This window comes from Corapipo altera, unplaced genomic scaffold (assembly GCF_003945725.1).
Source record: "Corapipo altera isolate COAL_440 unplaced genomic scaffold, ASM394572v1 22b, whole genome shotgun sequence".
Lineage (NCBI taxonomy): Eukaryota > Metazoa > Chordata > Aves > Passeriformes > Pipridae > Corapipo > Corapipo altera.
The window spans coordinates 29432220-29456614 of NW_020884876.1; the positions used below are offsets into that span (position 1 = coordinate 29432220).

At 37.1% G+C, this 24395-nt stretch overlaps 1 protein-coding gene across 6 annotated transcripts in view; it reads right to left on the reverse strand.

The window, feature by feature from the left end:
• Positions 1-24395, reverse strand: part of CCSER1 (coiled-coil serine rich protein 1) — a 572831-nt gene that overhangs the window by 517596 nt on the left and 30840 nt on the right. For all 6 annotated transcript variants that reach the window (XR_003526446.1, XM_027636005.1, XM_027636006.1 and 3 more), the window contains exon 3: positions 4079-4172. Coding sequence is in view for 5 of the 6 variants with exons in the window: in XM_027636005.1 (XP_027491806.1) it covers positions 4079-4172 (94 nt within the window). In the remaining variant the exon portion in view is untranslated. The remainder of the gene's footprint in view (positions 1-4078; positions 4173-24395) is intronic.

The window sequence follows — 24395 nt, forward strand, 5'->3', positions numbered from 1 at the left end:
TTTTTTTTTTTTTATTATTTTCTAGTACTCATCAGGGTTCACAGCACCTTTTTGCAGGAACCCTATTTCATGAGGATGCTGCTGGAGGGCAACTAGCTCATTAGGGAAAAGCTGAGAGGACAGAATAAGAACACAAGTAAAAAATGAGTTGGAGTAATAAATAAATAAAAAAACAAACACAAACAATGAAAGAGGTAACAGATCTTTGCCTCTTTCTCCTTTCTAACTCTGTATTTTAATTAATACAGTGTTCCACTTTCTGGAACAATGTCTCCTTGCCTGCCAACTGGCTCCTCGCTCCTCTTTAAAAAACTCCTTAATAGCCATTTCTCTCAGAAATCCTTCTAATAGAATCTTATTTCCTATTCATAAATGGTCCCTAAAATTATGGTTGATTGATATGATACAATTATTTTGTTAAATTATTATTATATTGTAAACTTCAGTACAAAGTCAAAGACATATCCTCACGCTGGCAAATACTGTTCTTTACAACCACAGCAGCTAAAAGTAAAAAATACTGTAAATCGTGTCTTAAATAAAAAATTTCTAAAAAACTAAAGTTCCTAATAATATTTAAGAGACTTTCTCAATTTGCCATTAACCAGCCAACTGTATTTATTAACTGTGGCACTATGCTTCAGAATTGTTATGTTTCAATGACACAGCTTGCTGCGTACAGCCTCCCGACCAAAGAATAGTTTGTGATAGTCAAGTTAAAAATGCAATGTTAAGCCTTGTATTTGTGTAATTTCTCATTAAAGATTTTCATAGGCTTTTGAAGTTTACTTATCCTTAGCTATTCCCTAGTTATCCCTCTGCAACAACTGAAGAAAGAACTGAATTCTTTTAAAATTATACCTCTTCATATTTCAATGTATTTTTTAAAATACTGAAAGGAGCTTCTCTTGGAACATTTCTCCCTACAGTAATTCCCCACAGAATTCCTTACTGGGAGCCAAATGAGGCAGAAGTGAATTGTAATATGGCTCTAGGACTGCAGGCCTTAGCCAAATAAATGCTATAATCAGCATCAGTATGTATAACATCAACAGGATTTTTATTGTACTACAAATAGTCACAGTAGTGTTAATAACTCTGACTTCCAGAAGAGAATAATTTTAACCTTTCCATGCAAGACACAGCATTTTCTATCATATTTTTACACTCAAACACCTTCATTTTTATAACAGACATAGAACACTCCCAGATGACTTCAGTATGATACACATGTGAATGTCAGATACAAAGATCCCTTTCAAGTATTTGAGAAACACAAGGAACTTGTTGGGAAAGTAAACAAATACAGTAACAAAACCACTGAAATCTGTAAAGCTGACATAACATAGGGCTGAATCTTATATATGACAGCACATACCAGCAGGGAAAAGAAGGCTCACAAACCTATATGTCTGATTGTGTTGACTAAATTTTAATGAGGCAAGCCACAGGTAAACTGTCAAGCCCACCGTCTTAAAGAAGCCTTTATAAAGAGTCCAACAAACCTACTACTACCAGAAAGTAAGGAAAATCATCTACTCTTCAGGCCACTCGCATACTCGAAGAATTAAGCAGCCCCTTGGTTTTAATCAAATTCAATTAGAATAATATATTCTACCATAACAGTGCTGGCTCATTCTCCGTGTGTAATTTGTTGTCCTCTTGTTTCTGAAGGGGGCAAGATTAAAGATCTTTTAAAAGACAGAGTGCTTCCCAATTACCTGAAAAAGCTTATATGTACATGTCCAGAAATATGATCACTTTCAATTTGCTGAGTTTTTAAAAGGTTAAAGTTCTGCATTACACTAACTGTATATCTTCAACGTGCTTGATCACTTGATCACTTCTGGAATGGAGAGGCCTATTGAAAAAAAACAAGCAAGCCCAAAAGTGAAAACAGGTAATGGATTGACTTGGAACTGCTAAAAAGAATTTTGGTTGAAAAGTCTTAAATCCTGGAAGTGGGCAACAGCTTAACACAGGAATCAGAAAAGCAACTTTTAAAAAATGTTTAGATGTCAGTATCTAACTCAAGGGTTTTCTGTATTGCAGCGGTATGCAAACGCTAAAAAAACTCTGAAAATCAAGCCTCTTATCTCAATATCTTAAATTAAGAGGATGACTTACAATCACACTAATCATTTTGTGCCAGATCCTAACACAACATAAAGACATCAGCTTTATTGTGTCAACATATCAAATTGTGTCAACCTATACTGTGGCTCTACCCTACCAATTCTTTTTTCCAATTGAATGACTCAAAACCAACAGTGACGACTAGGTAAATCCTAAATTTTTTGCAGACAGACCCACCACCAAACAAACAAATCAAAAAGCAAATATTACTAAGATAAACTCATTTGTTTTTAAAGACAATGTGCACACTGCAACATAAGTCTCTACGTTACTGCTCAGAATAGAAATGGTCACCATTCTTCAAAGGGCAGTGCAGATCTCTGTTTTAAAAGCACCTCATTTGCTCTGGATAATGAGCCAAGAGTAGAAAGATCATGTGTCATATCACATCTCCATCTTAATTACTTCTCTATCAAGTATAATGTCATTTAGGCATTATGATCTCAGTTGTTCCAGAAGCTGCTATAAATCTTTGTAATCATAAGCCGGACATGAGTTTTCCTTCACTATTAATTCAGTGCTTTGTAAATATAAAAAAAGGAGGAAAACACATGTGAGGCCAAGTGCAACATGTTAGCAAAGTTTATTTATGGAAAATGGTTCTGCCAGTTAATTTGTTTCCAAGAGGTCCAGGGAATAAACAAGTCAAAATGCTATGATTTCTTATAAAATGTTAACATTTGTTTTAAGCTGTTTGAAGCATGTTTCCCATACGTTGACTTTCTGCAACCAGTTAATAGCATTATTCAGTCCAGGTTAGAAAGGGCCTTTTCTGTGCAGTTCATTTGTTGCATCCTAACTCCCAGTAATTTAGGAAACAGTGATCATGCACATATTGCTGCTACAACCCTCCACAATATCTACCAAATAAAATAGATGTTTCATCATACAAGTAGATATGTTGACAGGTTTAAAAAGCACACTACAATGGTTAAACAGAATTATCATACAGATAATTCAGATATGTTCACAGAATAATCATACACAGAAAATTTGAAACAAGAGCATAATTCAAGCAGTTTAACTGTAACCATTGGTAAATTTGCATCAAAGAAGGGCCCAAAACTGCAGATGGCACATACCAGCCAGCACATGGCTCAAAAACCCCACTTTCACATGAGTCTGCAGGAATGGGCACTATTGGCACCTATGTGGGTAAATGGACAAACAGGGGTCAGAAAACAGCAAGTAAAAGAGAGGGTGAGAATTACTCCTGCTTAAAAAACAGAGTAACACAACAGAATACAAAATCAAAACTCTACCTGTGATCAAGTACAAATCTCATGTATGATTTAAGACTCTCCAAACCCTTTTGCATTAGCAGGACTTTTCATATTCACGGACTAGACACTACACTGCCCCACATCACAGTCAAAGGAAATGCAGCGTTTGTCAGGTGACACAACTTAGCACAACCTTGCATAATCTATTATAAAACTGTACTGAACACTCTATGAATTGACCTTGTTTATTGCTACTAATCAAGGCAGTGCAACAGGGCTTTAACCAACCCATGAGAGAAACAATCAAGTTATGCTCACATATAAAGTCAAACCTTCTTTATCTGAAGATTATTTTGGCACACACAAAATGTGATAGCTATTATATCAGCAATGCTCTTTTAGTAAATGCCTGGGGTAGGCAGCAGTCATTTTAAGTATCTAGAAAAACAGACGGGTCTGCCCTTGGTGCTGAAATTCTTACATAGCTGTAAAAATCAATTCCATTTCATAACTGACCATATAAAATCCAAATGCAGTGTAAAGAACATTTTTTCTGATCAATTACACATATAGAAATAACACAACAAAATGCATACTGCTATTCCCCTTCCAAAAAAATTACTTCTTTTTATTTCCAAGTAATTGTACTGAAAACATTTACTTTATATTTCTACAATAACAGTACCTCACTGAAGAGGGTCAGTATTTATCTGACTTACCAGAACGATGGTGATGTTGTTCTTCTAGGAACTCCAAGTCAAGCATTAGGTCATCTTCATCCAACTCACAGGAACCCAAGTTATTCAAAACATCCTAATATATATTAAAAAAACAAACAAACAAACAAAAAACATTTAGATAGATGTGTTAGCCATATTGCTCTGCATAAAATTATTACCAATCAGATCTGGAAAACACGTTTAAGCAGGAGCTATAGAAAGTTTTTCTGCAAACACTGGACCAGTGAAAAACAGTATGAAACAACTGTCCAAATGTATTTGTCACCAGTCTCTCTTTGTAGAGGATCTCAAATATTTAACCAAAAAATCGAAAAGTACGAGTAATACCATTTATACAACTTTTTAAAACATTCAGTGATGGGTGTCTTTGCAAGTCTAATCATAACTTCTTATGAAGACAAAAAGTGTTATTCTTAGCACAACATAAAAGTATCAGTACTTGTTTTTTTATTAAATTTTCAAATTCTAAGCACTGCCTGCCCTTACCAATATACTCTGAAGAGGGATTTACTGTTCTATTTATCCAAAGGATAAAGAGACACAAACTTAGGATAAACAGTAAATTCAGGCATGAATTATCAACTCGTGAATTTTTAAGTATTTCTGTGAGTGGCAAAGGCTAACATGGACAGACAAGAAAGCCTGACTGTGAAGTGTAGCTGCTTAGGTCCCCCATTTCCCAAGTTTTAATCACAGACAGAGAAGGCAGCTTTACACAGTGCATCCTCCGAAAAGATAAAATGGGTAGAGGGGCTACAATTAAAAGACAGCAAAATAGTAGCTTTTCACAATACCTAATCCCTACAGGATTAGCTTCTCAGAAGATAAAATGACTAGTTATTTCTCAGGTAGATATCTTTACTCTGTAAACTCTGAGTACAGCAATATCACTATTTAGGCTTCATCTGGGGTCATGAAATGGTGTTAGCTCGTCCTTCACAAAGCCCTGCCTGGAAAACCAGGGTCTGTAGCCAGACACAGGAATGACAGTCAGTCTCAGAAGAGATAAACTGCTGACAGGGGACAAGGCACCCTGGGAGTCATGGCTGAAGAAAGCCCCTCCTCTGCCATCCAGGGAGCAGGCAACACACACCAGGAGAGTTCACTTCCTTGTTCCCTGTTCCTATGCTCACCACAGGCAACTTTGGAAAATGAAGCAATGAGGCAATTTTCTTCTCTAGTCCCCACCAACCTCAAGTGGCTATACTCAATGTATTAAAAGTGACAGTCATACTCCATTTTCTTCCCATGTATATTTTATTCTAAAGTCATTTCTTTTGATGTGATATTATGATTTTCTCCACAGTCACCAACATCTAATCAAAGCTATTCATGCACTCTCCAGCTGGCATTTTGTTTGAATCTACAAGCAATAATGCACAGCCCAATTCTTCAATTCACCCACAAGCAAAAAAGGTCAGTAGATCCTGCATGAGATGCTGGCACCCCTTACGTTTCATATGCTCCCAACATCAATGTAACCCAGACAACATAGCAAATCAGCGTGAAGGAGGCCAGGCTATTGTCCCAAAGTATCAAGCTGTCTGTGAGATCTCCATATAGCAATCTGCTGCATAGAAAGCAGAGAAATATAACAGTTACATACATTAAATTAGTAAACTGACTTCACTTCTAACCATTTTTTTTGGTTCCTTCTAATTGTTTGAAGTATTTTCCTACCACAATAAGATGTCAATTCTTATTCACACTCACCACTTGTACCTAATTCAATTCTTTTGAATAATTATTTCTTCAAACTCTTTCAAAAACAACACACAGGCAACACAAGGACTTTTTCTTGCATTCTTTCCCTGACTTACTATCAGGGCAGGAAAACTACTTCTGAGACACAGAACACACTGCTATTACTATATTTTTGTTCCCTTTTTAAATTTAGATGCTCAAGTTTGAGCAAATGGCATATTAAACAACTCAGAAAGTACAACATACCTTGTTTATATATTGTTTTATTAATGTAAGAAAAAGACTTGGAGAAAAAGTCCATGAGAATAATCCTTGCAGTTTTTAAGCAACACCTAAATGTTTTTCATACCAGTAGAAGTAAGAGGTCAAAAGGTTGAAGTACACAGGTTTGTCTATCCAACTGACTCCACACTGATATTAAAGCTGAGAATCCTTTGATAAGCTATACCAGCAGAAAGGAGCATGATTTCGTGCTAATTGAGCATCTTCTACATTTTGTGCAGTAACTTATGCGTGGTCTGAAATCTTAGGAGACTGCCTGTGAAAACAGTGATTCACAGCCCTCATCAAGAAACAAATTCCATTTGATTTGGAAAAAACAAACAAACACAAACAGAACCACAGTTTCTAAATTAAAAAAACTCCTGTGTAAGATAGACCAAAAGGAAAATGTTTGTATACAACCCTTCTCCTTATTGTTGCACTTCAGGATCGTCTTCACTTGCAACCTCCAGAGAGGAGGTAAACCATGCTCCATCTATCCTCTCTATCCTGTGAGGCTGAAGTACACCCTGCTCAACACAACACCTCTTCTTGTCCATCTGAACTAAGGGCTCCTAGTTGCCCTCCCAATGCATCCTTGCCCTGCCTTGCCTACAGCCTCTTCAACTGGACCAACAGCAGGGCAAGCTACAGTGACAAAGAAAAGCTCCTCCAGGTTTATTCTTCTCATAAGTACCTCCTCCGGGGAAATAGTCTCCCTCCATTCCCAGGAGCTCACTTGTTCTTTACAAAGGGGCAAATGACAGAACTGGGAGCAAACAAATTAGAGCAGCTACTCTCCATTATGGTAAGAACAAGGGTTTGACAGAGCTGCTCCCCTGCCAAGGATGTCAGTGATGGCAGTGCAGCTGCTTTCCTGCTCTGATCACCCACCTGCGGGCAGAGTTCTTCCACAGAGACAAACCAAAACCGAACTCGCAAATGCATAAAAGCCCACCCAACCAGAGAGCATTAGTTAAGTTCCCAGGGCTGTTCTGAGTAATATTTTCTGAAAACATATAATTAGAAAATAAGAGAGCCAGGCTCCTAGAATGACCTGCCTAATGTCACAGAACAGCTCAGCAGTACCACTGTGAGCGCACACTAACCTCTTCCACCCCTCTGCTTCCTCACCAGGATCCATTACTCCTTTGTTGCTATGACAATTAGTAAAAATTGTCATTTTTTTTTAAAGTTTAATATCTCTTGACCTTTTTCCTGTTTTACCCCTCACCACTGATGCTGCATCCTTTGAAGAATAACGTAATTAAATATTAAAAAAAAATAAGAGAGATCAAGCCCTAAAGAGCATTCCAAGTAAATAGCTTCAAGGCTTTGCTACCTAAAGAAAAAGAAATTAATGCTTTCATCAAGGTCTCAAGGAACCATTTGTTGTCTATTTATGGTAGCATACCTTTCATTTATTTTAGGAGGCAAACCATTTAGTTGAGGCAGAACCTTGTAGCAAAAACCTCTTTATTAACTCTGTAATAGCCCCTTAGAAGTCTTAAGACATACTTCCTATTCTGCTGTCTGCTTGACGACTTCTGTCATCATTTGCCTTTATAATATATTCAAAATTAACATGATGATGCTTTTTTCTTCTAGTTAGTCTCAAAGTTGATCGCAACTTGTGAGAAGCGCATGTGAACACAGTCAATCATCTGCTTACATCTCTCAGTTCTTCCTGGTCAACACAGGTCACAACCAGTTTAAAAACTGGTAAACCCAGTTTATCAACCACCCCTTCCACCTTTGACTTGATTAACTACCACTACTATTATTCTCTGGTTTAGGATGCTTTTCATAACTGATAATGGTTGTAGCAGAACAGAATGCTAACCCAAGAATATTTTAAGGCATCAGTAACTTCTTACTAATAAAATCCATATTTAAAATTCTTTCAGCAACAACAAGAAGTATAAACTGCTATTTTCATCCAACAGTTAGGTATCTTACTCAGGGCTCCTTGAACTCAATGATACTCAACTTAGTTGTGACTGGGCCCAGAACTTCTCAACATTCTTAAGTAATATGACCTAAGAATAGGTTTAGTATGAAAAGATGCTCAGTGATTTGCATGGATAGAATTCAGAAAAAGTTGAAACATTTTAGTGATAGAGATGTATTAGATACGCAGTTTCTCCCAGCCAGATGATGTGTATCCGGACAATAAGTTTACTCAGAGTTGGTAAATGGTGTTTCCTTTCTCCCTTAGTACCCTCCCTATCTCCCATCTCTCTTTCCAGCTTCCCTCCCTATAACCACTCAAAGGAAATCTAATGCATAATACATAAATTTCAGTACCTTTCCACAATAGTCAAGTATTTAATTATTTGTATACCCGTTCAATACTTAAAATGAGTTTGAAAGCTGGTACAAATAACGACAGCTTTAGCAGTCAATACATATAAAATTAACGCGATAACATGTCTCCAATTACTGGACTTAATCAAATAATAACAAGCAAGTAACATTTCTTTATGAAGGGTCCTTTACTGTGTTTTTTCCTTCAAATCATAATTCCAAATAATCATCTTACACGTATAAATACATAGTGAAATTACTGCTTATGGAATTACAGTATACTCCTTTAAAAATTGACTACTCTGGTATTAAAAAATGGTAATAAAACACACATATGAATATGCAAATACACTAAAGCATATTATTTTGTTAAGCAATGTAACTCAATTCCACATGGACCCAGCAAAACTGTATCAATTGTACAATATACATAAACAAAGCAGGGTAAATCCATGTAGAACTGAGTATTTACGACTAAGAGACAAAACAAGATTATGAATTGGGTTTAGGTAACAAATTTGCCCATTTAAATCAGCCAGTAATCAGTGACACCAATCGAAAGATTCATTTCTTTATGTTTTCACACATTTTTTTTCTAGACTTCTTCCTCCTATACAATTGAAATTAAATGAAATAATTATTGAAATAATAAGCAAGGTTCTAAAGGCTACAGAAACATGTTCTCTATCATTATCAGCATCTTTGGAGGGTTGTATATGCTATATTACAATTTATTCTAATTAACATGCTCAATATGATGTTCAACGGCTTCTGTATAGTTTTCATGTTCTTTTCTGGTATCTTGAGGGAGATTCAGCCCTGACAAATCTTGTTTTGCTGAGCAAGAGGATGTAATGTTGTTTTTTTTCCTAACCAGTATTTTGTGTTCCCACACAGGCCTTCTATTTTCCAGTGTATTTCAGGATTCTTTGACACAAATTGAGATTTCCATTTCATTACTGTATTGTAATACTGCAACAAAATCTTGACTATTGCTTAGAGATGGTTCAAGGCTTTGAGAACCTGAAGTCCAGAAAGCAAGTTAATGAAGCTACAAGAGTGAAGCACTGGTGTGTTTGCAATTTCTCAGTTCATAAACATTTCTCTCAGATATATCCACAGCTGAAGACAGTATACACAGAAGACACTGAAAGTTAACTCAGGTTATAAATATATTGATATAACCTTACTATCGTGAACCTGAACATATTGACTACATTTTAGTCTTTAACATATCTTTTGGTCAAGCTTTGCACCTGTGCTCAGCAAAACCACTATTTTTTTCCTCTAAAGCATTTTGTCATTTGTGCTTCCTCTGATGGGTGCCTTGCAAAATATTCACCACTGCTGCAACTCAAACTGAGCAGATGAGCTTTGGTCACAGGCATCCCTCTCTGAAACCCATGTCTTCATCATCACCTTTATTGTATACAGATGCATTTCTCCTCAACTGTCTGCAATCCTACTTTGTTGCCTCTTTAGACTATACCAGATAAGTCCTAAACCTCAGAGAAGGGAGTAATTCTTTAAAGTTTTTTTCCCCCTGAAATAATAATTAATGTCTCTTTTGCATAATGGATTATGCAGCAATCACTTGATTTTCACAGACATTTTTAGAACTACAAGAACAAAATTTTAAATTCACTTTTCAAAATATGCTTAGGGTTCTGTTTTGTCTGTCTTTCCCCCTACATTGACCTCTAGACATCTTCTGGATTGCCTTCCTCTGTGTTATTGTTCTTAACTATTTTCTAAATACAGATTTTCATACATTTCGGGGTGGGGAAGGGGCATTTCCAAAAGGTAAGGAGTTAGTGTTCATACCTCCCCATTGAAATGATGCACTAAATGTGGTTTATAAAATTCCTCTCAGAGTATAACAGTGTGTTAATATTTAATATTATAGAATCCTTTTTTCCTTCACTGTAGAAATATATGTGGGAGGCTATTTGAGATCAATGCCTTTGCAAGAGTACATAGAAAATACACTCTGGGGAGAATAATTTGATTTTTTGTAAAGTCACATGTATGACAATTCACCTGTATCTCCTCAGGGTCACTGCACATCTGATGCTGGAAAAGATCAGAATTAAATACTTATTTCAAGACTGAAACGATTTCTAAAGATTGCCGAAGGATAGTACTTCATCAAAATTGTATTCAGCAAAGGAACACGGCATACAATCAGCATAAGAATGAAAACTGAGACATACTCAAGGAAAAAGAAAGACCTTGAGCTATTTAAAGTAATGTTAGAAGCTCGAACTGTACCTGAATAATTCATGGACATAATGAAGTATTTCCCCTTCTGCTCTCTCCCACACACTTCAAAGGGAAAATGAAAGTACATGAAATCCAGCAAACAGAAGAACTTTTAAAAACATGGAATCCCTGCCAACAGCTTAAAAATCTTTGTATCAAATGTAAAGCTTATACATTACTTTCATATACCAAGACCAGCTTAAAAGTGTTCTTTCTTTTGAGTAGCACCACCCAAAAACCATTCCCTATACAAAGGAAAAAAGTAAATGTCATAATGTTCAGTAAGAACATTTTCTGTAGCTATCGTGTGGAAACCCATTTATATTATAAATTAATGTGCCCTTAAGAACCAAAGACAGAAAATTAGCAGTGGAGGGAACTGTCTAACTATTAAGCTCAGATCCATCACACTATTCTCCAAAATATTTTCCGCGTTGCACTCTTTTGGCTGTGTAAGGGAAGTGTAGTATTTTCCATCCTACTGTTGTCACTGCCCTTTCAATTCTCTCTGTGCATTAAATCAATGTCTGCAATGATGCTCCTTTTGCCTGAGTGATAATAACTAATGTACTCTCCTAACAGGTCTCAGGTTTGCATTCGTCCACACAGGGTTCACTCAGCCACAGCACAGTCAGCTCCCTGAAGCCATGCCAGCGTAACACAGTCCAGTCCAGGCACCACTGGTGGCAGGAACAGGGTCTGAGCGTGCTCCTGTCCTGCCACAATGTCAGTTAAGACCGATGACGAAAGTGGCACCCACCTTCGGAAGCCAACAGGGAAAAGCATCTGAACAAACATCGTGCTGATGTATGGCACCAGTGTACCCTCTCTCCTTCTTAATCAGCTTCCCTATCACTGGGACAGCAAGCACAGGGATCACAGGGTAGGGAACTTCAGTGAGGGGTCACTAGCCCACCTCCCATGGCAAACCTACAAGGGATTATCTTCCTACATAGCAACTGTAGATGCTGCCAGCAGGTCTTGGATATATTTGCTGCTATGGAGCGATTCGAACACCACAAAGTTGGTGAGAATAACATGCAGCTGTTGATCATAGTGCAGTAGGGTAACATGTCTGTAGTAACACTGGTGAGTGTCAGTAAACTCACTTTTGCAGGAGCAACCAAAGCCACACTCAGTATTTGCTTGCCTTGAACTCAGACATATGCCCACAAAAACGAAGGGGCCAAAGCCAGTGTTTTTGTAGCACAGTAATGACATTAACAGTGTAAATGGTAACAACACACAAGTATTTTTTAACACTGCTAAGCACAGGAATATAAATACCATTTAGTTCCAAAGACTCAAACAAAGGACAGTGACATATTTGCACAAATTATGTACAGGAAAACATGCAAACAAAAAAAATCTCAGAAAGTTGATAGCAAAGGTGGTACAAAATGCAGGAAAGGTGTGTGATGGAATCAGAACTAGTGCTGGTCCCAAAAATAAGATGACCTATAGGGGAGGCACATAAGGTTCCCTCCCTTTCTTTTTGTGGAGGAAGCTAAGAAGGACAAAACCACCAAGGGTAAGTGAGCAAAGATGAGGAAGGAAGAAGCAGCACACTTGGGCACCAGTTTCCAACACCTGAGAGTACAGGAGCCTGGCCTCCACAGCCTCAGTGAGAGCAATGCCAAGGATCACTGCCATCACCAGTACTCACATCCCAGCAAGACTGGCCTTGTTTCTCACTCTCCAAAACACTCACACTTTCAACATCTTTAATACATGTACTTACACACATGTATGTGCATATACCTACTTGCACCACACAGTCACAGATAAACAGCTCTTAAGAGAGCTAGGAGACAACAGATGCCCTCAGCATTTAAATTTTAGCACACTTTATGCATCTATTAAGTATCTGAAATCCATGTTCAAGTCAATCCTAGATAAGGATCAGCTTCTGACAAACCAGATAAAGACAGCAACCACCAAACCCTGAATTCGCTATCTGGCAAGAACATCCAAGCAAAAGCCACATTTGAAATGTGCACAGCCTTATGCGCACCAGAAACTTTGAGAGACTGTTTGCCATTCTTTCAAATAATTCTAGAGCACTCAGATTCACTTTGGTTGTAAACAGAATCAAGACAATTGGATTCTCTGTGTTCAAAAAGGTGTATACATTTTTCATACATTAATCTACAATTTCATTAACAGAATCCCAAGGAAAAAAACGCACTCTTTAGAAAGTATGAAAATGCAGTCAAAGAAATGCCATAAAGCTTAAAAGGACCAAATAAAGCCTCCTTTAATATATTTCTTTTTTCCCCTTCACTCATACACACATATGCTTTCCTCCCAGCAGAGGGATACATCTGCAGCACCTAATTTGCTTTGTGGATTAGTTAATGTTTTTACAGCTTTTGTAATGGGCAAAGTGTTATGCAAGCGCTCTAGTGCAGTCATTATCATCACATAGCTTTGGGAAAGTTTTCTAAACTTGTGCCAGATTTTTCTGCCAAACACAGAAAAAGCTCCTTGAGCATCTCTGTCCTGCATTTATATAGGATACCATTTAGACTATTTTGTGAAGCTTATTTGTATATACCTTAGAGGTGTGAGTACAAAAGTGAGTACATTATTCAACACATGGAATGGCGAGGTAGGTTTTTCCAAAATCACTCAAATTAAACACATAACTTGCATCTAAACATTTTGTCAGTTGAAACTTTGTCTGTGTCCTGAGAGCACCCAAGTCAATGTTTGGCCACCATTTAAAGGGTCAAAATTCTTTGTGACAGCTAAACAATCTTCAATTTTATTTTTGCCTTCTCTCAGCCAGTGGTACACACAGAGGAAAGCAAACAAAAGAAAAAGGATATAACCATAAGAACTAGTGAGGCCCTCGGTGCCAAAAGGAACAACATTTAAATTCAGGGGATACACGAAGGAGACCCTCAGTATTTATAATCATGATAAACCGCTACCACCCTATTTCAAACTCTTATTTAAAGAATATTATTGTTCTGACAAACCACATCAGAATAATTCACCTTTTGCCACAATCCAGCACCAGCCACATTCATCTAGTAGACACAGCTGAATTCAAAACCCATTTCCCCAAACCAAACTCAAAGGCTGATTGATTTTTCTTGCAAATAGAAGAATGTCCCAATTTTGGTTGTATCATCTATAATGTTGGAGTCAGCATTTTTGGATGCCAAATGACAATAATCTATTTTATGGTTTGAGCATGATTTTGTTTCTAAGAAAAGACTAAGAACTTGCTACATATAAAACAATCAAAACTCTTCTAGACATATGATTAAATAAATATTTTTTCTAGTAACAGGAAAATTCAATACTTTTTTCTTCCCAATATTATTATAAGGCAATTCAAGGCTGAACCTCCCATTTCTAATTCTAATTTCTAGCCTGTAATATTGGCGATAAATCACTAAAAAGTGAGCCCTGTAAATGAAACCACAAGTGACCCCTTACCATAGTGTCATTAATGCAATATATAATAGATATGCTATTGCTAATATTATTTGAATTCCTTCTGTTTCCATGGCAACGTTGGCCTACGGCTGCTCTGGTAAACAGGGTTTTATATCATTCTTTGAGAAACGCTTCTGTTCATGTCATTTTTCCACTAGTGCATACTCTTCTCCACTTTCTTTGTTTTGGTCTTTTTTTAAAAGAAAAATTGTAATGGCAATTACTGGTCCAGAAGAAAGATTTTTTTTTTTAATGTTTTTTTTAAGTTATTGCGGTTGGACGGTCAGTGAATTAGGAATTTGAAGCAAAATAACCTGTTACAAGCTTTGTCAGCAGTACAAAATACAACACTCCATCTAAATGGAGCAGTATCTAGCAGTATCTGAATCTAACAGAGACAGAAACCATAACCACTTGCTCGAGATTCCACAATGCATACATTCTATGGGCTTTGCTACTTCTCCCTTGTACTTTCAAAACTATTTGATGCTTAAGATAACAACCTCTTTCAGTTGTGCATGTTCTTCTTAAAAATACTTCATTATTAAGGGGGTGATCTTGCCAGAGCGAAGGGGAAAGACCTGCGAACACAACACTCCTGGAGAGGTATAACACTCCTTGAACTAAGGACAGAGAAAATACTTAGACTAGTCTTGAAGTTTTTAGGCACCCCTGTCTGTCTGTCCAGGCTAACCCAACAATAGCACTAGTTTTATCGCTGCTTCAGAGCCTAAAGAAGATGCTGAAGATGCTTCCCTTTGTAAAGCAATGAACTCCCAGTTCACCTTCAGTACAACATAATCCTTAGTAATGTTAATTGCATCACAGACTGTTACTTGCTGGCAGGACATCCAATCCTTCAGTAATTTGAGTCAGTATAGCTGTTTACAAATCAGACCGATGCCAGGTTTATGAAACTGGGAAAATGTAATTGCTGATGCATTCTAACCAGTGGAAGTTCAAATAATAAATAATAACACTACATAAAACATATGTTACATACACATGCATAAGGAACCCGAATAATGTTATAACGCATATTGTAGAAACTGGATCAGTGTCTGGTTGTTCAGAAGACAACAACATCCTAAAAAATTATGTACTGGATTTGCCACAAAGCAAAGCACAAAACTTGTTTTTCACTCTGCTTATAGGTCTTTCACCCCCAGTTCTGGTTCCTTTTATTTCTGTTCACTGTGTGGCTTGGCAGTTTAAATGGCATCTGCAATATTTCTTTGACAATTCCCATTCTTCCTATAAATTTAATAGAAATAATGTGCATATAATGAAGAATAGCAAAGAAATAGCACATTTTTGGTTTAAAAGGACAGTGAATGAAAAAATGCACTCACTGAATCAGCAACTTACTTCTTAAAGGCTCTCTGGTTTGCCATTAAATATCATATATCAAGTCACAGAATTCTTCATCCTGAGCATGTGACAAGTCTGCTATTTGAACGAATGGGGATGGGTAGCTTATTACACTGACAAGTTAGACCTCAGGCCAGGAAAGACTTGGCTCTGCTAGAAAGTACTCCAAAGACCTTTTCCACTAATCAACATTTATGCATCTTCAGTACAGAGAGCAACTGAAACTATCTGAGGTCATGGTGACACTGTCAGAAACTTTGTCAAATCCTTACCAAAAAAAGACTGTCATTATAATGATTTTCACTTGCCATTAATTCCCAGCTGCCTAATTTAGTACAGTAAAAAGCAGTCCCCCCAGTACTAATTGGAATAAATTTTTAATTTAATAGTCTAATGTGCTCCAGTTAGGGTTTTTTTTTCCTCTCATCGAATCAATGCACTCATTATTTGCTAACGCCTAGGTGCTCAGGGCAAATTGTTAAGAAGCCTAAAAAAAGATAGCCTCTTGGTCAAGTCTAGATTTAAAAAGAGTCAGCAATACATCATCACAGGATAGCTTATGATTTTCTTTCAGAATGAGGTAAAACACAGTCTTCTCTTTTGGATAGTGGCATTTATAGGTTCAGATAACAAATGTTGCTGTTTCGTTCCCACTCTAAACAGGCAATACCACAAAAATTCAGACTCTCAGTGCTAAAGACAGGTTTTTATCCCATTACATGAATAAACTGAATTCTCATGGACTAAGCTTCAGTAGGGCCATCACAATAAACTCATCTGGAGAATACTTGCCAAAAAATGTTATTCAGCATATAACAACACACAAACTTAATGTTCAAATTTATACTAAGAAGAACTTACTGTCTTAAATGAGACCAGAGCTCAATGCTTAAGTAGTCAGGACTTTAGAGAATAAACCGAATTATTACACAGTAAATATCTGCTGTCTTAGGGATGGCAGACTGACGTTATTTTCAAATACTTACTAGAATGAGGAAGTACTCCTACTATACTTTCGAGTATCTTACTCCAGAATATTTGCACTATACCAATTTTATGTGGTGATTTGATTTTCACCCAGGTTCTAAACTCACTTTAGTCAATAACACCTTTTACAAGGATTAGCAGACATCTTCACACATCCAAAATACAGGGACATGTTTTGTCTTGGTCAATATTCCTATTTTTAAGATGTTTTTCTGCAGGTAACCTCTTTCTCTAGCTGCAGTTGCTTTTAGTGTAAGATGAAAGGAAAGTACAGAGGTAAAGAGGTTTTAGAAACATGCAGCAGAATCCACATAAAGACTAGATACTACTGAATCTGCTGAGTAAAAAATTCTGATCAAATATCAAAGCTCATACCTTCTGCAGCCTTAATTCTGTATGTATGGACTGGATTAATCAAAAATTAGTTTTTGTTTTCTTTCCACCTGTTGGAGTCATTAAGCAAACAATCATTGTGTAAAAGCCAGCACACGTAAATACTGTTCTGGAGTTCAATACTATGCAGTACTATTATTCCCAGCTCTGCAGTGGAAGAGCGTATGTACTTTTACAAATGACAACTTAATAGGTTTTCTTACAGTGTTTCCTACAGAATAAGGTTGATGTCATCCCACTGTCTAAGCACAAACTTTTTTTGGCCTTTCCTTGGTAAGTTTTGAACCTCTTTAGCAACACCAACTAAATTGGACAGGAAAGTGATGGTCTTAAAGGCAAAACGCAGAAGCTGAGCTACAGCAGATATTTGGATGGAAAAGTGAGATTCTGCACTGCATCTGCGACAAGCAAAAGCCAGGTGGAAAATAGAGAGCTATAACTGCCTCAGCCATAATAGTTTCTTTCGCTTGTAGCATCCTACGCCTATGCAGAATGGCAAGCATGTCTTTTGATCAATACCTTTATATACTAAAAATAATAACAAAATAAATTACAACTTAGTGCAGTAATAAACAAAGAAAGTTCACATAATATCTTTTACTTTGCATCATGTCATTTTGCATGAAATTTAGCTCTTTCATTTGTGTACAATGTCCATGTGCTATTAAATCATTCTTTGCTGAAATGTCTTGAGACAATGCATAGTAAAAAGGAAAGCTCTGTTATGCCTCAATACAGTAGGATTTTATTTTCCCCTTCATATAGCACTTGCATTGCTACCAAGCAACAGCTTTGAACAATTGGATCCTCTCACTCTGCTACTCAAAAAGCTGCAAATTTCTTTTACAGCCTGTTGATGCTTACAGAGGCAGAGTAAAAGCGTGCTAAGCCAGCCTGTCCATCACTTCACTCACAGTCTTTCTACACATCAAAAGAACTCCTTAGCCTACCAGTTGCACAGCACCTTTAGGCATCTCTTGCCCTTGGGCCACACCACAGAACTCTGAAGTTGAAGGTTGGCACTGCACAGCTTCAACATAAGAATCTGACTTGCCACGGTATTTTATCTGTCAGGAGATCTGTCAGGGTCTCCTGAGACATCTCAGATCCTTCCCAATTCCAAGCACAATGCATTGCCAATTTCATAGCATCACAGGATTACTGCCCATGACAGTGGTACCATCAGAACTAAAAAGCTCAAAGAGGCTTCCTTGCCACAGGCCGCACCTGCTGAGAAATCCGAGTACCCTACTCACTTTATTCCTGACACTTCAACACGGTTCTTCTACGCTGCAGCGTGGTGTGCTGCTCCTAAATGCTTCCAAAACATTATGAGACCACTATTTGTATAAAATAAGGAAAATATAATTCATGTTTTAATCAAAAGGCTTAGCTATCATACTACACAAGAAACAGAGTAGCCTTCTACTCCAAAGCACAGGCACATTTTACATCAGCGTTTACAGTTCCAAAGAAGCCTAGTGCCACCAAGAGGCTAAGAGGAAAAGTGAGTTCCTTGGTAAAATGTACTGTATCTGCAGAAAGCAGATGTGTTTCCCAAAAGGATAACTTCTGAGTTGCAGTTGGCAGTCTGTTTGTGTTAAGAAAATCAGGTAATCAAAAATTAATTTCTAGGCACAACAATCAACAGAAATCTTCATGGTTCTCTGAGAGAGACAAATGGTGTCCTGATACCACAGCATAATTGCCTTCAATTTCTGCCTCAGGGTTCTGTATCAAATTTAGAGTATAATGGAAAGGTTTATACATTTAAATATTAATGCTACCCAGAATGTAAGAAGTACATCATAATTGCTGTTATCAGTGGCAGAGCTGATAGCTTCCTGGCATCCTTTTAAAGCAACTCTGAGTGCAGAAGCTCCAAGCACATTTCTGTTCTATATGGATTTCAAGCAAACACACAAGTGCTTTCTTTTCAAACTAAAACCAGGATGATATGGTACTGTCTTTTGTCCTTGATATATACGAACTTTATATCCAAACTGCATTTCAAAAAAACAAGTTTCTAAAAAGTGAATTAAAGAAAAGTTATGCCAAAAGGGTTTTTTAAATACTTGGAAAAACATCCCCTTTTTTAAAAAAAGCACTCTAATTGTGACTGACAATCACCTGTCTCACTGCTCATTTCTTCATGGGAGTTCTTAAACTGAGCATAATCTTTTTACAGGACTCTAGCCCACTCCTGGTGATTCAAAGATACTATGAAATACAATTCAAGTTCTTCAGGTGTGACTTGTCATTTTCTCTTACTGATATTAAAAAACCCCAGAGTATAATAATCGCACCAACTTTCTGTATCCATACACATTCTATCACATGGTTTTGCACTGCACCACATATATAATCTAAATTTCTCTGTTCCATTGTCAATAAAAATAACAGTTCAGGATAGTGAACACTGTTTTCTGTTTCCTGTGATACACCATGAAAGCTGATGATTTCAACTCCAGCTCAAAGCAAAGAAAAATTGTGTTTTCAGATTTATTTTTGCACATCTGAAAACTCTTTCCACTGAGGTCAGGAAAGATTAACAGACTCTGACATGCAATCTTACTGTTCTCTAAGTCAGTAATGGGCAATAAGAAAAGCTTCTAAAGATTGCACTTCTTTTTGAATACTGGGTGGTAGTTATATTCCATATCAAGATAACTCCATAGATTGTCTGCACACTCAAAAAAGAATTTTTAATTTAATCTCTACAGTATAACTAATAATCTTTGCTGCTTTAGCTGATAATACAGCCCTTAACACAATATCATACAAATGGAAGTAAAAGCAGTCCATCATTAGTGTTGAGAAGGTTAGAGAGAAGAGAGAACAAGGCTTTTTGTAGCAGTGCACAGTAGAAGGACAAGAGGTAACAGAGATACATATTGAAACAACAGGGAAATAAGGAGAAACTCATTCTACAAGAAGACAGTACTGAAACAGTTCCTTGAGGCTGTGCAGTCTCTCCAGCCTTGGAGACTTTCAAGACCCAGCTACATCAAGCCTGGAACAACCTGGTCTGATCTCACACCTGGCCCTGCTGTGAGCAGGAGGTCAGATCAGAGACCTCAGAAGGTCCCTTCCAATCTGAACAACCCTGTAACTGTACAAGAAACAATACGCATAAGGCATATACAGACAAGAGACCTATCTTCCTGTTTGGTATTTTAAATTAAGCTGGTAAGAAAAAACCATGAAAACATCAGAAATAGAAAACATCTCAAACAAGAGATAACGAGGCATTTCCAAAAGCAATATTAGGAAAACACACTTGATAGAAAATACCATAATAAGTATACTGTTGTTTATGGCATGTGATCATATTTCAGTACTGGTAAGGTAATAAAACTAGAGGTTTTTTCTCAGGCAACTCTCATATTAAATACATGTACAAGCAGAGGTTCCCATCTGTAGAAGCCCAGAGACTTTTTTGGAATTTATTAGGGCAAGTTAGATGGCATTTCTTACCAAATAAGGTCCTTTCCATGATCTCCAAGAATTCGCAATATTATGCATATCACATTTCATCCTATTCTTTCACTTACTATCACCAAACTTCTTGTATTATACTTCTTTTTTTGTGTTTAGATTTAAGAGAAGTCCTTCCTTATCTTAGTTGCGTGCAAAGTCTGTGAAAGCTTGATTTCTAGTCAGGCTGGTAAACCTTTGTGGTTCGCGGATCATGGCTGGGGGTCAACAAACAGCAACTACAAATACAAATTATAAGTAACTGTTTCCCTGAGGACATGGTACAAAAGGAGAGATTAATTCAGACAACATTCAAATCAGCAACCAAAGCATCTTCTCCATTCTGTGGCTGTTTGATGCTTAGAATATTTTCCTATGATTGTGAAAAAGCTGTCTTCTCTTCAGATTTAGATTCCAAATTTATGAGTTACGAAATTACTTTATGACACCACAGTTTCTTATTACAGTACTGCTGAAGAAAAATTTCAAACCCATTTGCATCTGCTGATACATCATCACATTTTATGCTGACAGGCAAGGGACTCATTACTACTACTACTAAACTTTAAGAATAAAAGTCAGTAAAAAAATAAAGATGACAGGTTTTCGTAATTCATTTTGAAGCTTGATTTCAGTCTCTGAACAGTAAATTCTAACAAGGAGCAAAACTCTCTAAGTGAAATCTGAGTTATTTGTGGTCTGTCCACAGGTATGTTCAGAGCTCACATTACAAAAAGTCCACAACATAGTAGGTGCTCTGCAGATTTATCCAAAGGTGAGCAGTGGCACTAGATGACTTGCTTATTTCCTAAAAAACACCTCACTGAATCAGCTACTTGGCAGAGACAACAAAAGCAGTTTTGAGTTTACATGCAGTGTCCCTTGGATTGTCCTGCAACTCCACAGACTTGCAAACTAATCAAGCGCCATCCAAGAACATTTTCAACTATTCCTTATCCACAAATAAGAGTCATGAAACTCCTTTAAACAGAAGCTGGTTTTCATAACATAGATGTTACACTCTACCAAATTAAAATGCAAGGCTAATCAAATTTCAGGAAGGGTTTTTGGACTGGAACTATGCATTGACTAACAGGAGACAGGAACAGACTAAGAAATCGTATTTTTTAATTTATTCATTTATGGATGAAACAACTTCCCCAACAGTGCAGTCTCCACTGAAAAACACTTCTACCTTTAAGGAACAAGTGGGCAGCAGAAATGTGCAACTAACAAGTGTGATTATTTCAAAGTGCTTTCAAAGCAGGTCTGTAACTGAGCATGTTAATATCACTGCCCCTCTTGGATGTTTTAGATAGGCCCTTTACTTACTGTTTTAGGGAAGTCTGTTTACTGGTTTCAGACAGGTTCACATCAAACAGGAGCACTGTTTAAACAGTTTTATTGTGCAGGACTAAGTTCTCTTCTCACTCTTTAAAATTACCAAAAACAAGTTTAGTGAAATGGATTTTTTTGTCAAAGAGGGACTGATAATATTTTCATCAAACTCCCAGAAGCTTAAACTATAAAGTAAATTTGGTGAAATATACTTTCTTTTAAAACCAATGAAATTCAGAATCTTCCTACCTCCACTTCACCTTAGTTGGTATTCAGCCCTTGTTTCCCCAAATTCCTTACAGTTTGATACAACCATAAGCATATGCTTTTCTTTCCTTACTATCGCTGTGACATCTTCCACGCCAGGTTTTTCAGTTTTGTTTTGCAGTTGTGATATGGGGGGGGGGGGGGAATAGGATATAAACCTAGTAAGTTCCTTATTTTCAAAAGTGAAATCACAGACATACTACCAGATCTTACATGAACACTAATCAATTCCATATCATTAGCAAACAGATCTTCCACCTTTTTTAGCAATGTCCAAGGTTGTTGTAAAGAGGACACTGCTGCCCTTACAATTTCCACAAGTATAATTTGACCATGTGGAATAATCTGAAAAGGTTCCAGTTTTGACTCAGCTCATGTGATTATCATCCAATCCAAGTACTAACATCAACGCTCTCGACCAAAGCCAACCTTAGCAACCAACGTTTTGCACTTCTTTCATTTTTCATCTCAGGATCCAGATAATTCAGGACACAAATAACAATAACAAGTAGACAGAAATGCTGTTTTTCTCAAATGCCCATGGGCTTTTACTGACATCACACAGTAAACAAAGCCAGGTTCTCCATTCTTGTGCTACAGCCAATTCTGCATGAGTACAGCTTTATCAAAATGGGCCTATCACCAAATTTTTATTTAAATAAAGTAAAACCTCCAAGTACTGTATTACTACTAATTCTGTAGTGTTAGGCTTCAGACCAAGATAAATTCCCCAATAAAAGTATAAAAAGCTATAATTTCATCAGTGGTCATCACAGATATAAAATTAAGACAAAGACTACCTCAATGCCCAGCAGATTTTTGGGGGTTGGGAGAACAAATGACCCACATATGGTATTACATCAGCATATCATTACAGTGAAGTTCTGATCTGAAATTAATCACATTCTTATAAGGTGGCACACTGACTAATAAGAAAAAGTACTTGCTGGAGGCTGCAATTTTTTCCTGTTAGTAATGCTTCTACTCATCCCAATTATTCTCATGAGCACCATAGCACAGTATTTAATCAAGGGTAGAAAGAGAAAGGGAATAGAAAATGAAGTGGTAAATGGGGAAAATGATGGGACACCCTCAGCAGAGCTATCTCCCCTCTTAAAATACGGAGTATTTCTCTTCAAAACTGCAGATAATACATTCAATGAATACTAATACATTCTTTAACGATCTGAAATGCAATCTACTTCATAAATTTATTGCTGCAGGACTTTCAGAAAATTCTATAACCAAGACAATAACCTTACACAGCAATATCTTATGTATGGGGGGTGGGAAGGATTAAAACAATACTTTGTTCCTTGAAAAATATGGCCAACGTTTTTTGGGAAGAGACATAATGCAAACTCTACTTCTGAACACAAGACAAGTTATCACCTTTTCCACTCATTAAGAAAACGATAAAAGCATTTCTTCATACACAGGTTCAGTTTCAGATTGCTTCAATTCTGTCAGTCACTCTACCTAGTTTTTGCTATTGCTGGTTGTCTCAAGGCTCTGCAGTAGCCAACAGGCAGCACTAAAGGCAGAAAGAAAAAAATATAGGAATTTAGGATGACTGGTCCTGCCACCTGAAACATCCGAAGCCACAAAACAGAAAATTTTGCTCCTGGATAAACAGAGCAGTATTATATCAGTTTGGTGGACAGAAGCGGTGCTTAGTTTTCCACCAGTTTGCTGGTGCGACAGCATACCTTGATATGTGTAACTGAGGAAGTTTGTAAAATGTCACTGTAGGAATATTTGCAAAAATACACTGGTTGCTAAAGTTAAAAAAAAATAAAAATCTCTAAGACATTTGAAATATAGTTTTCCTGAGCAACTGTGATGCAAAAACACGTTCTACGACAGCTGTTATTTCTGAACATTTGAACTCATGATAAATTCATGTAATTACACATACATATACGCATACATGAGCCAATATAAAACTATTAACGTCCCACACAGCTTTACACTCCAGAACCTCTCTCAGACACAAGATATGGGTCCAATGACTTAACAGACCAAATGCGAAAAACATTTTCAGTTAATGGTGCTTTCAATGAGTACTTCAGCTTCTTGCTGATTCTCTGGTGTTGCCTCCTGTAGTAACAGGTTTTTCTTCCTTCTCCACTCCTGTGACACATGCACAAAATAAATGAATTGTCTGTTGGAAATCCTTCCTGCCTTTTTTGACTTGGCACCCTCTACATACAACAACTTTACCTGCTGGCAAGCCATGACGAAGCTTCACAACTGCCCACAGAGCACACAGTACATAAGTCATAATCATGCAAAGATGTAGAAAGGCTAAAGTAGGATAAAAGAAGTTACTGAGTCAAGTCTGCTACACCAACACAGCAGAAAATACAGCTATATAATTTCTATCCGATATGTTCTGCTTATCCAATACGTTCTTAGAGATTTCCAGTCATGTAGATTCCACAATACCCTTAGTCAGACTGTCTGGTTTTTACCATAC